The 15293-nt window shown below is 37.2% G+C and overlaps 1 protein-coding gene across 2 annotated transcripts in view; it reads left to right on the top strand.

The window, feature by feature from the left end:
- WDR75 (WD repeat domain 75) overlaps positions 1 to 14953 on the top strand; it is a 34018-nt gene extending 19065 nt beyond the window's left edge. Inside the window, exons 14-22 of one of the 2 annotated variants that reach the window (XM_030579831.1) lie at positions 255 to 435; positions 2206 to 2300; positions 3518 to 3613; positions 4385 to 4554; positions 5252 to 5311; positions 11488 to 11634; positions 11729 to 11820; positions 14636 to 14871; positions 14902 to 14953. In XM_030579831.1, coding sequence (XP_030435691.1) covers positions 255 to 435; positions 2206 to 2300; positions 3518 to 3613; positions 4385 to 4554; positions 5252 to 5311; positions 11488 to 11634; positions 11729 to 11820; positions 14636 to 14843 — 1049 coding nt within the window. In that variant the 3' untranslated portion in view covers positions 14844 to 14871; positions 14902 to 14953. Of the gene's footprint in view, positions 1 to 254; positions 436 to 2205; positions 2301 to 3517; positions 3614 to 4384; positions 4555 to 5251; positions 5312 to 11487; positions 11635 to 11728; positions 11821 to 14635 lie in introns of both variants that reach the window. The other variant, XM_030579830.1, reaches the window with a different exon arrangement.
- Positions 14954 to 15293: the final 340 nt, after the last annotated feature.

Genomic DNA, 15293 nt, shown 5'->3' with positions numbered 1-15293 from the left:
TCTAGCAAATCTTTTTTTTAAAGTTGCATTTAATGTAGTTTGCATATTGAACAAAAATATTACAGTGTGCGAATTCCATGATATGTCAAATTAGTGTTTCAAGTGGTGAACCTAAAGAATGCAATACTTGCTGGGCATTTTCTGTACTGGCATTGAATAGTATCTTAACAGAAGCGCTGCTCAGTTTCATTTAGAAGTCTTAATATGGAAAGAATTAATAAACAAATATATTAATTAATCGTTCAATCTAACAGAACCAAGTATGGGATGGAGCTGTGATTTTGTGGGCAGCTATCACAACTATCCAGCTACTAACTGCTGTTTCTCAGAAGATGGCTCTTTGCTTGCTGTTAGCTTTGAAGAAACAGTGACTGTGTGGAACTCGGATACCTGGGATCTTATATGCACTTTTTGTCATCCTCCTGGAAGAATACAGTATGTAACGTTGTTTATTATTTGGCTTTTCACTTTCAAGTTAAGACTACTTAAAAAGGTAATTTCATCTATAGCATTCAAAGAGCACTGGTATGTATTCATACAGAGATGAAATATTTAACATTTGTATAGATCTACTCTGCTTATGAGCTCTTAGAGATTCACTTGAAGCATTCACTCCATTGAATAAACTTTTAAGATACACACTTTATTCTCCCTTCTCCTTATAATACTGTCTTTGAGAGTTGAGTATTTGCAAAAGTGGTTGGTTGTGGTGGTTTGGTTTGGTTTTGTTTGTTTTACCAAGCAGATCAGGTTTGGAAAAGCGCTTGTAGCTTTTGCTTTCATGGCACAGTAATGGGTATGACCCATTACTATTCTCCGAGCTTTGACCCTTTTATCCGTTATCCTCCTGTCATGTGGGAACTTATATTTCTGTGAAGATTAGCTAATGCTGTGAAATTTTTTTCTTGGAAGTACTGCCTGTCAAAGATGGTGCTCCTGAGAATGGTGACACCGTACTGCTATCAAGTACGTAGCCTGCTGAGGTGTAACTATTTGCAGCAAATGACTGAAAACAAATACTGAGTTATGGCTATCTTAAAGGGACACTGTCAACTTAAAAATGCAAAACTCAATATTTTTGACCTGTTGGTGTTCATGGAACACTTCAGGACTATAACATTGGTTCTGTGAATTTGTCAGCCTTTTTTAGTTGCTCGGTTTCACTTTTTCCTCTGAATAGTCAATTTCTTATGGGTCTCTCACAATAGGGGAAAGAAACTGAGCAATATGTGACTGTAAAAGGATAGAATCTGGCAGGAAAATTCAGGGACAGGTGTATTAACCACAGCTATGTTAAACTTGCTTTTTAAAAAATTGACCAGATTTTAGATTAATGATAAATCTGTAATCTATTGACCCAGAGAATTTTTTTTCTTGTTAGCTATGGTCTACGTGTGATACAATGATAAATTTTCTGAAGGCTGGTCAATCATTTGGATGGCCTTATTGGACAGCTATGCTGTAATTAAAGGGCCTTATTGGACAGCTATGCTGTAATTAAAGGACAACTGTCATTTACGTTAGACCTAGAGTAACTAACCCTTTTGAAATGCATAAACTTACTTTCTGAAATTAATATTAGAAATGTCATCACACACAGGCTTTTTAAAGACAAAAATATTTTCTCTTGAAGTACTGGAAATCAAGATGCTACTTAATTGTACTAGCACAGGAGAGCCAGAAGTTAAAATTGATTAGAAACAGACCAGCCTAATTTTACTCTCCAGTCTGAGGAGATGTAATAAGAAAATCATATTAATGGTGAAAAGTAAATTAGACTAGTAAAACTGAAAAGGAGAGAGAAAATCTGTTGTACTGTTTAGTAACACAGGTGGGAATGCTTTAAATATAGGATTTTTTACTACACTGTGACTTCTTTAGCACCGATGATTGTTTAACAGTTTATTGTGACCAGTGTGGAATCAGGCTTATAATGGCGTTGTAAGTGTCCGTAGACACAGTTGCTTTTTGCTGAGATTTTTTAAGATTATAGTGCTTTCTAAAGGTTTGCTTATATTTTTTACTGAGCCACTAAAGATGGATCTAGAGGACTAAATTCTGCTGTTACAGTAGATAACTGAGTAGAATTTGGCTTAATTTAAAAGGATTTAAGATTTAACTGAAAGCGTGCTTGTGATTGTAATTGTAATTTACAAAGATAAACAGAAGGCTCATTAACTTTTGTTCTGGCTTTTATTCACCTAGGAACTTGTGTTTTGGGAGACTAAGTTGTTCCAAATACCTTCTTGGCACCACCGATTGTGGATTTCTGTGTTGCTGGAACCTGCTCAGTTGTGCATGTAAGATTGATTTTGTTAAATCAGTGAATGTTATCTGCCAGGGCAGTACTCCTAATAGTTAGCAATTACATTTTCAGTGTGACCCCGAATACTTTGAGCTTTGATTCTAAACTAACCTGCCACTTTACCGCCTGTGGACGCATAATAGAGGTACTTTACATACTTCAGTTCTATATAATATTGTAGTCCAGGGGTCCCCAACACAGTGCCTGTGGGCGCATCTAAATGCACCCATGTCCTGGCCAGTTGTCAAGCATCCACCGAATGCCTCTGGATGATGCCGCTTGCCGCCGACAAGCGATGTCATCCAGAGACGTCGCTGCTGAAATGCTGCCGAATTTCGGCAGCATTTCGGCGGATGCTCGACCGCTGCCACGCCCGCCAGACGAAAAGGTTGGGGACCACTGCTGTAGTCCCTCTTTGCTCCACTAACTGACACTACCACATTGTAAGCCTGCAGCAATCTTGGCTGAAATGTTTATACTTACATTTTGACTATTGAGGATTTTTTTGAGCTGGAATGTGATTAAGCTTGGAAACTTTAATTTTTATTGGTAAATGTCAGTAAACACTGATTTCATCGTACATGCAAACCAACAAAGTTCTCATCAGTAATAGAAATTCAGATAGGCAAAATGAGAAATACTCTTGAACTTCTTAGTTTGTTTTAAGGAGAGTTACTTTGTATATTTTGCAATGTGATGTTGACAACGGTTAAAAAGCTAACTTTTTGAATCTTGATGTCTGCTATCACCAGATAATTGTCTTACTCTCCCATAATTCCCCACAGCTGTGAACATATAAATCAATAATTTTTTAAAAAGCTTAAAACCTGCAATTTTGTGCATGTTCACAGGCTGAGTACAACATAGGAGAATGAGGTTAACAGCGTTCTACTATTTAGAGAACTATCCTGTCAATATGCAAGGGTTATTTTCCATCTCCTTTTCAGAGCCTACAAACTAAATCAGGTTGTACTAAGTAAAAAACATTCAGGTCTAGAGTGTGTGCACAGCAAACTCAACTGACTAGATAATCAAACCCTTTTTCTATACTGGTACAGCAGGACTCGTATTTATATCTGTTTTGACTCATCTGTGAATATTAAAGTTTGAGTCTTCCAGGCAGAGGTATAGCTATATGTGTCTTTCCACATTTGACCTTCTTATTTAGTAAAACATCTGACTTCCTTTCATGTCTTCTGGTTTATTTTTTAGTGGAGTGGAGTGCCCAGCTCAACGTCATGGTGCTGCAACCTGACCCCCTTTCAGAAAACATTGCTGCAGTCTCACGGCTCTTGGAAGGTTCAGACTGTAAGTACAAGGGTTTCCTTCGCTGGCAAAAGATGGTGAAAGTGCAACACTGAAAACATAGCTTCTAGAAGATGGTATTTTTATTGTTGAAGACCTTTTTTTTTTTTTTTTTTAAATGCACAAAATAGACTGTAGTTCCTTAAATTTTGTCTGTGTAAGAAACTGGGCCATGTCTTGACACCAGCAGTTAAGTAGGGCTCCCCTGCCACCCACCCTTCCCAGAACACAGTTGGCTGCTGTTTTGGCAATGAAAATATTGGTCAGTCACTTTTTCTGCATGGAGTGTTCTTAGTAGAGATGTAAAATGTTAACCAGATAACCAGTAAGACTAATGCTTACCAGTTAACCCGCCTCAACCGTTAACTTCTGCTGGCCCTTTAATTGGCTAATATTTTAAAATTATTTTAAGTTAATTTTTTAAACTGTATTTACATCCCTAGTTCTTAATCCTTTCCACACTACCTAAATTTAGGGGGAGTGGAGCATTTGTTTCACTGTGTATAATGTCTCATGTAGATCTTTTGCAGAGGGGTTTAGTTTCTGTTTTTGCTCTCTGGCTGGGAATACCATGAAGGTAGCATGTACATTCTTGGGCATGGGAGTGCTTCCTATCATTCAGTAACATCTTATCCATCCAGTTTAGGATAACTGCACACTGAAGTTAAGGGGAGTCACATCTTTGACTTTGACATGTGGGGCCTTGTCTAGCCCAGGAAAAGTGGGAAGAAAGTGCTTTTGTTTGTTAAAAATAAAAAATATTTGTTTTGCCAGTGTTTGTATTTAAGCCAAATGAGCCAAGGCCATTCTGTATCCAGAGAAATGTCTGTAGAGAGAGAGTCCAGTGCGCTGTCTTCATTCCAAGAGATGTGCCTGATTCAATTGGCTCAGAAAAACATCAGTGGTTAAGCAGATCTCAACTTTACTTCCTGACTGAAACACAGGTAAGAACTGACAGGCGGGGAAGGGGAAATAAGAGAACTGTCACTTTAACATATTCACACTAGCTGCTGATCAAGCAATAAAAATCCAAGCCTTTGGTAGTCAGTGTAATGGGCTGCTCTGATGATGATGATTTATAATGATGATGATTCTTTTAACCTGCATAAGGTATGATGTGATCATTAGTTTTCAGTTTCCAAAACAGTCCAGCTTCTTAATTGATTACTGTTGATTCCACTTCAGTTATTCTTAGTTGTTACTGCATCAACCAGATGAAAGAGCAACACTACATAATCTGGGGATCTATAAAGATAATTGCCATTATTGCCTAACACTTATCAGATTACCTTATGAGCTATTTATTGCTCTTTATGCAAATATTTTTAAAAAATCATTAAATTATTAAATCCAAAACCTACTAGCTTCCCCCAGAGCTTTGCCTTTCTTTCCCCCTCTTTCTCTCCCTCCTCCCCCCACCCATCTACATTAACTTTAATTTACCTCTTGGTCTCTGATTTTTTTTCCCCTTCATTGCTTTGTTGTGGTTTCTGTTTGAAATATGCAGTGGGGAATGTGTCTGCTTTTATTTCACTCAAATAACTTTTCAGATTGTGAAACTATTTTGTAAATAATACACTGAAGTGTATAGAACACCTTGTTCCACTCCATAATCTGACTGCATCATTCTGCGTGTTCTAGGATCTACTGACATTTAGCACAAAGTCCGCAGAAGAAAGGCTTACACCATCAAGCAGACAGGTACTTTTTATAGATGTTCTGATAGTTGGGCTGTGCAGAGGAGTTCAAAATCATTCAGTTGGACACTTATTTGTCAGATCTAAATTCTCTTTTATCATAAGTGTTCAGACCTTGACATGGAGCAAGAGGGGCTAATTTAAAGGTGCAGTCATGTTTAGTTTAATTTTTGCTTATTTTTCAGCAGTATTGCTCCTTTTATAGACTTATTAAAAGCTGAAGTAACAAATCGCTGTCCTTTCTCTTGGCAAAAAAGTGTTACATCTGTACTAAAAGCACATATCTTAAAAGCGATATCTTAGTATTTTAAAGTGCTATTACTTCTCAATTGGTATTTCACTGCAGCTGTTTAAAATCTTTAGTTTTCAGTGTTAACTATTTTCTTGTGTACTTAATCATGGAGATGCTGGATTTTGTAACTTCTGAAAATGCTTTTTAATGTAGAGCTGGAAAAATGCAAAAAATTGACTTTGTGTAGAAGTCAATTCATATTTTATAAATTATACATACAGACCCTTAAAGGTATGAACACCAGAGTTATGAACTAACTGATCAGTCACACACCTCATTTGCATACTTCTGGTTCCAGCCAGGCAGCAGCAGAGACAAAAACAAAACAAACCCCAAAACAAGTACAGTACAGTATTGTGTTAAATGTAAACAACTAAAAAAGAAAGGAAAGTTTAAAAAAAATTGACATGGTAAGGAAACTGTTTATTTTTGTGCTTATTTCATTTAAATTATGATGGTTAAAAACAGCATTTTTCTTCAAAGCTGTATTTAATGTATCAATGTTCAGTTGTAAATTTTTGAAAGAACAACCATAACATTTTGCTCAGTTACGAACAGCCTCCATTCCTGAGGTGTTCGTAACTGTGAGGTTCTACTGTAGTCATATTGTTAATGGCCTTTTGTTTGAGTTTCATAGAAAGTGGAAATTTGATTTATCTTCATGATCACTAGTGTTAATAAGTGAATTTCAAAATTCTAAGAGCAAGTATTGAGTGAATTTAAAATTCATATACCGAAAACATTCATACTAGGGCAGATCTATACTAGAAGCGCTACACTGGCGCAGCTGCATCGGAGAGCATCTCCCACCGACATAGCGCCAGCATGGACAACGCTTAGGTCACTGTAACTTTCACATCCCTGAGCAACATAAGTTAGATTGACTTAAGCAGCAATGTGGAGTACTTCCATATTCATTGAATCAGAACAAAAACAGTACCACTTAATTAATTTGATTACTCCCAATTAAGTAATGAAGATCAAAGTTCAAATAGCTAGTATTCACAGTCACAATCTAAAATCAGTAAGACTTAAAATAGACTTTTTAAAACCATATTCATCTGTTGTTTGAGGAAAATAGTAACTATTCATCATTTATTCCTTACTCAGCTGTACTCTGTAGTTCAGTGGTAGTGATACTAGTCTGAGAAGTGACTGTGTAAAACCACTGCCCTGGGTGTCTGACTCCAGATCCAGGCTGCTCATTTGACAGTGTTGAGGAGGTAATTCTAATTTCTAGGCTTATGTATACACCCAGAATCTGAAAGTCAAGATGGGTTCTTTCTAGTTCATGCATCAGCATGTGTATTAAAGGATACGTTGTTCGAAGTTAATTGATGCATGTACCAGTATGGAGTCTAACTGACTTTGCCTTGGAGCTGTACCTCTGCTCCCATGTAGGGACAGGGAAGATGTGATTTGGATTTTGGGGGGTTCCACTGGATTTGTGTGGCCTTTCTTCCTCAACTACCCCTCTCACGTTCCTTGTTAACATGGCTTTTACAGGAGCCATGCAACTGGCTCCACTCAGCCCATGCCCCCAGACCTACTCCTCCCTAGACGATGGGATCCAAATTGCAGACGAAATATTGGTGAGTTATAATGTTAGCTGCATTAGCTGTAACCCCCTTTCTCCCTGGGATCCTCGATTCATGAGCTTGGGTTAAGGGAGAAGGAAGTCACAGAAGTGACACTTCTGAGCCATTAGCAATTATCTTTGAAAAGTCATGGAAGATCGGAGACATTCTAGAAGACTGGAAAAGAGCAAATATAGTGCCCATCTATAATAAGGGAAACCAGGGGAATTACAGACCAGTCAGCTTAACTTCTGTACCCGGAAAGATAATGGAGCAAATAATTAAGCAATCAGTTTGCAAACACCTAGAAGATAATAAGTTGACAAATAACAGTCAGTCAGCATGGATTTGTCAAGACCAAATTGTGTCAACCAAACCTGAAAACTTTCTTGGACAGGGTAACAAGCCTTGTGGATAGGGAGAAAGTGCCAGATGTGGTATATCTTGACTTTAGTACGGCTTTTGATACTGTCTTGCATGACCTCATAAACAAACTAGGGAAATAAAACCTAGATGGAGCTACTATAAGGTGAGTGCATAACTGATTGGAAAATCATTCCCAGAGAGTAGTGATCTGTGGTTCACAGTCATGTTGAAATGGCATAACGAGTGGGGTCCTGCAGGGATCGATTCTGGATCCAGTTCTGTTCAGTATCTTCATCAATGATTTAGATAATGGCATAGAGAGTACACTGATAAAGTTTGCGGATGATACTAAGCTGGGATGGGTTGCAAGTGCTTTGGAGGATAGGATTAAAATTGAAAATTATCTTGATGAACTGGAAAAATGATCTGAAGTAAATAGGATGTAATTCAATAAGGAGAAATGCAAAGTACCCCACTTAGGAAGGAACAATCAGTTGCACACATACAAAATGGGAAATGACTGCCTAGGAAGGAGTACTGCAGAAAGGGATCTGGGAGTCACAGTGGATCACAAGCTAAATATGAGTCAATAGTGTAATGCTGTTGCAAAAAAAGCAAACCATTCTGGGATGTATTAGCAGGAGTATTGTAAGCAAGACACGAGAAGTAATTCTTCTGCTCTACTCCATGCTGATTAGGCCTCAGCTGGCGTATTGTGTCCAGTTCTGGGCACCACATTTCAGGAAAGATGTGGACAAATTGGAGACAGTCCAGAGAAGAGCAACAAAAATGATTAAAGGTCTAGAAAACATGACCTCTGAGGGAAGAATGAAAAAATTGGATTTGTTTAGCCTGGAGAAGAGAAGACTGAGAGGCGACATAACAGTTTTCAAGTACAAATAAGGTTGTTACAAGGAGAAGGGAGAAAAATTGTTGTTCTTAACCTCTGAGGATAGGACGAGAGCAATGGGCTTAAATTGCAGCAAGGGTGGTTTAGGCTGGACATTAGGTAAAACTTCCTAAGTGTCAGTGGTTAAGCACTGGAATAAATTGCCTAAGGAGGTTGTGGAATCTCCATCCCTGGGGATTTTTAAGAGCAGTGTTAGGATATAGATATTCAGGCCTGTCTGCAAAGGCCTACACTTTAAGAATTTAGGTGTATTCTTATCACTTAGCTAATTATAGAGGTATAAAAGAATGAATCAGAAATCACTGTCTGTCTCTGTAATGGCCTTCTCTTACTGTGACAGGCTAAAGCCGTCAGCTAAGAAGTAGTTAGGCAGCCATAAGCTGGGAAGTGTATGGTCACATCCTCACATTCCAAACTAGTCACATTGAAATAAAGTGCTATTGGGCTATTAGAAATACAATCCTGTCCTGATATTCCTATCACCTCCAGAGAAAGAGTAGAGCCTAGAAGATGTAAAAGAAAACTTAGTTTAATAGCATCCTGTCTGGCAAGAACTCGCTTATCAATAGACACAGCTGGAAAACCCTTATGTCTGTATAGATGTAGTTGTGAAATCCTCACTTCTGTATTGTTTTGTGTGTTTATTTGTATGGTCTCTGTCTGGTTCTGTGATTGTTTGTTTCTGTCTGCTGTATAATTAATTCTGTTGGGTGTAAACCAATTAAGGTGGTGGGGTATAATTGGTTAAATAACCATGTTACAGTATGTTAGGATTGGTTAGTTAAATTTCAGTAAAGTGATTGGTTAAGGTATAGCTAAGCAGAATTCAAGTTTTACTATATAGTCTGCAGTCAATCAGGAAGTAAGGGGATGGGAGGGAAATGGGAACTGGGAATGGGGGAATTGGGATCATGTTTTGCTAAAGGGGGAAATGGGAACAGGGGATGGGAACAGAAACAGGGACACAGGCAAGGCTCTGTGGTGTCAGAGCTGGGAAGGGGGGACACTAAGGCCTTGGCTACACTGGCGCTTTACAGCACTGCAACTTTCTCGCTCAGGGGTGTGAAAAAAACAACCCCCTGAGCGCTGCAAGATACAGCACTGTAAAGCGGCAGTGTAAACAGTGTGCTCCCAGCGCTGCAAGTTAATCCCCATGAGGAGGTGGAGTACGTGCAGCGCAGGGAGAGCTCTCTCCCAGCGCGGGCGCTGCGACCACACTCGAAACTTCAAAGCGCTGCTGTGGCAGCGCTCCCACGGCAGCGCTTTGAAGTTTCGAGTGTAGTCAAGCCCTCAGGAAGGAAACTGGAATCATGCTTGCTGGAAGTTCACCCCAATAAACATCGAATTGTTTGTGCCTTTGGACTTCGGGTATTGTTGCTCTCTGTTCATGCGAGAAGGACCAGGGAAGTAAGAGGGTGAAGGAAATAAGCCCCCTAACAAGCAGGTTGGACAAATACCTGTCAGGGATGATCTAGATAATACTTAGTCCTGCCTTGAGTGCAGGAGACTGGACTAAATGACCTCTCGGGGTTCCTTCCACTTCTATGATTCTGTCTGCTGGGCCCAAGAGCCATTGGATGCCAGTCCCCTGGCCAGTCTATCACGCAGATAGAGTGAATTGAGATAAATCACTGGTTTTAATCATTATTTAAATCAGCAAGCAGCAAACCTTGATTTAAATCATTGATTTTAGTTATGGTTTGCATTTGTACTTTTTAGTTATTTTCCAAAAGAAAAGTTTTCTCATGGGTTGGTAACCATTAAAGCAGGTTGAATTGAAACTAAATGTAGCCTTTATACTATATGTGGTGCTTCTTTTTGCTAACCAGGAAAATACATTAAATCTATACACGCTGATTTAAGCAATTATATAGCTTAATTTACATTTATTTAGATTATTAATAAAAAATATAGGAGTTATGTTAGAAAATGGTGAATGATTCATTTCTTCTTTACTAGATTAATTTTTTTACTTGATTTGTGCCAAGCGCTATTTGGGTGGAAATTCAAACTCCAATTAAAAATGTACAAAAACAGAAGTTTAATTTTTTTTTAAATAAAAGTACCTTAAATGTGCTGGATACTAAACTTTTTTTCTTATAAAGTTGAGCAAAATATTTTTCATATTTAAAACTTGATTTATTAAATAAAGGTAATATCTGCAGTTAGTGAATTAAACTGATTTTCTGGTCATCGTGTCCTTCAAGATTTTAAAACTAATAGATCTCACCCTCTCACACCTAGATTTTATTCATAGATTGGAAGAGGAAAACAAAGTATTCCTGCCATTTCAACTCCCAGTTAGTTTCTTAACTTTGAATGAGCAATTTAACTGAACTAGGGGAATAAACTGAAATAAAGAAAATATTCTTCCTGTACCTGCAGAAGAGGCTATTGTTGTCAAAAACTGGTTTAGCACTACAAAACATTCTGGTTCCAGGTGCATAACCAGTGAGTGACTTCCACCAGTCCAGTGTAATATATATTTGGCAGCAAACGTATTGCTTAATATTTTTCTATTTAATTTAAAAGACCTTAATAGATTATAATCTAAATTTGGACCTTATCAGTTTTTATCCACCCTGCATGCAGAGGCAGCGGGGATAATATTCCACTGAGTAATTGAAGTAATCTGATCTTACTTAGAATGTGCACAGAAATCAGATCATCTGAGTAGAAAGGTGCTTTTTTTTTGTTGTTACAAAGTCACTTTTCTGATTATAACTGAATTAAAGTTTAATGTGGAGTATTAAATGTAAAATTTAAAGCAGAATATTCACAATATCCAAGTGAATTAGATTGTATCTGAACTTCCTTGCATATTTTTATCTGACTATAATTAGACTATATCTGAAATGTGCCTTAGTAAATTTGAAACACATTGCTGAACATTAGCATTTTGTTAGCTGTTGGCATTAGTATGAGAGGAGGAATTCAGATTCTTGGCACTTAAAAATTGTCCTTTTCTTCTTAGAAAGGAAGGCCTCCTTCCCCTTTTAAACTACCTATTCTGTTTTTTACTTTGCTCTTTTTAGCTGGCAGTAGAGGAGAGTCTCCCTATGACCCCCTTTTCTTTGCTATTGGGAAAGCACAGGCATCAACAACAATCCAAAGAGAATGCAGATCTTGACACAGCAGTTGTCCAGAGTCACTTAGCCCAAGGTTCACCTGCAGTCAAAGAGGTGAGAGAGAGAGAATGAATGTGCGTGATAAACATGCATATATAAAAGTATGAAAAATGGAACTTTAATAAAACCTGTTTTCTTGTCTCCTCAGCTCCTACACACTTCTGCACATGTGTTGCCATCTGCTTCTTTCCTGTGTTCCATTTTTATTAATTCAGTGCTGATATCCAAGGAGAATAAAAGGTAAAAACAGTTAAGGCTGGTGGCTTCCAACTAACACATGAAACTTATTTAAAATATCAGCTAGATCTTCCTAAGTGTTGTGGCAATTTTCCTGTTTTTATTAAGAATGATTATAATTAAGGTGCCATTTCTGCAACCACTTAAATATCTTCTGAAGCTACTTTTTAAATTTATAACCTTTCCCCCTAAGCTGTAAGATCTTGTTAGATTGTTATTAGAATCAATATATGCCAATTTATTGATTTTTGGGGCAGGAGGGTAAACTTTCTGGCCTCCATGTAAACATAAGCAAAATTGCCTTTTAAGTTTATAAATTTCTCATTTCCTATTAAACTGTTTTCAACCTTCATTCAAGGACCAAATCTTTTTTTAAATATTTTTTACATAAATGTCTGTTAGACATTCACAGACCTTTCCTTTTGTTTGTATTAGTGAATTGGACTTTGAATCCATGTTCATTTCTACATACTCCCCATTTTAGAAGTCTCAAGAATTGAATACTCTATCTCTAAAGGAGATCATGAAGTCAAAATTTAAATAGTTAAAATTGGGGGAGAGAAGCCCCCACAGGAGTTCCTAGGTTTTTTTTTTAATTGGGACTTAATTTATTGATAGCATGCATAGCAAGCTTACGGGATTAACTGGTTTAGCAGCAATATGCACACTTTGGTATGTCTGAGATGTCTTCATTTATGAAGCTTACTCTTTTGTGAAATGTATGTTCTTGTTTAAAAAAATAAATCCATATAGGTTGGTGGCCTGTGATAGTAATTTTGAGGTAGATTTATTAGCATGCTAAGTACACTGAAGCCAATAAAATACTTAGCATGCTAAGATTAACCTTTAGACCGCCTATTCTTGAAAACCTTTCATACATAAGTGTGTACCAAACAATGAATTAGATCTCCAGAGAAACACAGGTTATGGTTGGGTTGGGTTTTTTGTTTGGTTTTTAAAAATTATTATTCATATTTGGTAGTGCCCACCAGCTCAAACCAGGATTGGGTACCCTATGCATTAGGCATTTCATAAACACTTGCAAAGACATACACCAGCACTAGAAACCTTTGCTGGTACAGGGAGGGGGTGTTTTCGATCTTGTTTTTGCAACATTTCTATACCAGCAAAAGCTGTCATGTAGATGAAGTTATATCAGTATAAAAGTGCTTTTGCCAGTAGAACTTGCTTCGCTCCCTAAACGAGCTTAAGCTGTATGGGCAATAGCACTTTTTAGCTGGTATAAGCTGTATCGACATTAAGAGGGTTTGTCAGTAGTCCTGGCTAGAATTTCTGCACATACAGTCTAACAGCTTATCCTATAAATACTTACACACGTGTAACATTACTTATTTGGATAGACTCAGTAATTACAATAGGATTTCAGATGAGTAAAGTTACACATGAGCATAAGAATTTGTAGGATGGGGCTCTAAAAAGACAGTGATATTCAAATATGTAAAAATTGTATAAACACATGTACATGCAAACATTTATGCACTTTATCTTGATATAGTATCCATATCTGCCTGTCAATGGTATATAACTTGCATATGCATGAAGTGTATGTACAATTTATACACACACACACACACTAAATAAATTGCGAAGTGTATGTACAATTTTTATTTATTTTGTGTGTGTATGTATAAATTGTACATACACTTCATGCATATGCAAGTTATATACCATTGACAGGCAGATATGGATACTATATCAAGATAAAGGCAGGCAGAGATATATAGGATGTGTGGTACAGTATTTCTTAATTCAGTGATGAGTATAAGGCACCCATGTTACTCGCAGGCAGAGAGTTATACAGATCATCTCAGACAAGACCAATTAAACTTTCAGACAACATGCAGCTGCATGTATTCTGTAGGTAACTATTTTAAACATTTGTATTGGGACTCTTTTGAAACCCATTCTACCTTAAAATCATTTGGTCGTCTGCACAAGATTGAGGGAGTGTGAGTGGGGGAGAGGACACTATAAGCAATAACTTTTTAACTTTTCAAAGAAACTTTAACTGTAATGCTTTTTCTGTACTTATAAATGTCAACACTTTAAGGTCTGATATCTCTCTGCATTCTCCAGGCCTTAAAGATGATATTGTGGCCTATAGGGAGGGTGGAAAACTCACTCTTCCAATGGTATAAAACACCTATTTCTAATCATGTTAAAATCATGAGATTATAGCTATTACTGATGCAGGACTGAATATAGTCTATACAGTACCTTATGCAAATACAATATGGAGAAAAAAATTATCAGATGTTTCATTTCAAATAAAATGTCAGGTATTTGGAAGTGTTCAAGGGTTTGGATTGTTATAATAAATCCAGGAGAAATGGATTAGTGGGTAGAAAGTGGGTGAGGTCAGGTAAGGGCAGGCTCAGATGGGCAAAGGTGTGTGATATATGCAGTTGAACATATAGCTGTTCAGTTTAAGGGATTGTTCTAATGCCCATTTAAGCCAATGGGAATTTTTCCATAGACTTCAGAGGACATTGGATCAGACCCAACTATTAGGTCTTATTATAGATATTTGTAGTGTGTTTGTGTATATATGTGCTACATATGATGAGAGTAATCTGTTTAAATTGCAAATTCTTTGGGGAATATCTTTTCCTTGTAAGTAAAGTACCTAGTGCTCTTGCAGTACTACATAAATAAGTCATATAACATGTATAAAATTCACCTGCACAGACAATTTAACTTGGTATCATGATTTAGTATCAAAACTATATTCTCATTCCTTTCTGTGGTAGAATATGCTGATAGTCTCTCTCTTTTTGTCTGTCCCCCTACTTTAAAGTGCCGGAGAAGTGGTTGATGTTGTTGAAATGGACAGTGAAAAAGCAGAGGATGAATCAGATGAGGATTTAGAGCTTACTGAGATGGAACAAGATATAAATCCTACAGAGTTTTTGGGTGAAATTACCGAAATTAAACTGTCCAAATCTCAGGAAAAACAACTGCGAAAGATAAGAAGAATGGACTACAGTTGGGTAGCTGCTCTCTAGAAACATAAATACATGTTGCATTTTATATTTTCTTATGAACTTAAATATTTTAATGGATTAAATACTGTGTTCTACCAAAAAGCTCTCTTTCAGTCCTTTGTCATAAGTTTCTTATTGGATTCTAATATTTGATATAAAAGCTCTTATTTCAAAGCAAGTATTTTTGAAGTTTTAATATATTTTAGTTAAGAAAGGAAGCCTGGTCTTGGGACTAAAGCACAGGATCTGGGTTTTGTCCCTGCTCTATCTCAGACACACTGTTACATCAAACAACTGCTAACCTCTGTCGTTTATTTTCCACCGGTAAAATGTAGATGATGGGCTTGATTCAGTTCTCTATTATATTGGCTGGTGCCCTCAAATATCTAAGGCACAAGAAAGTCTCTGAAAGGGTCCCAGAACCACTGCTCTGTCAGAGATGGCCTACAGAGGGCCCAAAAGTGGGCGGTA

This window comes from Gopherus evgoodei, chromosome 11, assembly GCF_007399415.2.
Source record: "Gopherus evgoodei ecotype Sinaloan lineage chromosome 11, rGopEvg1_v1.p, whole genome shotgun sequence".
Taxonomy (NCBI): domain Eukaryota; kingdom Metazoa; phylum Chordata; order Testudines; family Testudinidae; genus Gopherus; species Gopherus evgoodei.
The sequence above is the reverse complement of the archived record's forward strand: the minus strand, read 5'-3'. Positions and strand labels throughout refer to the sequence as shown.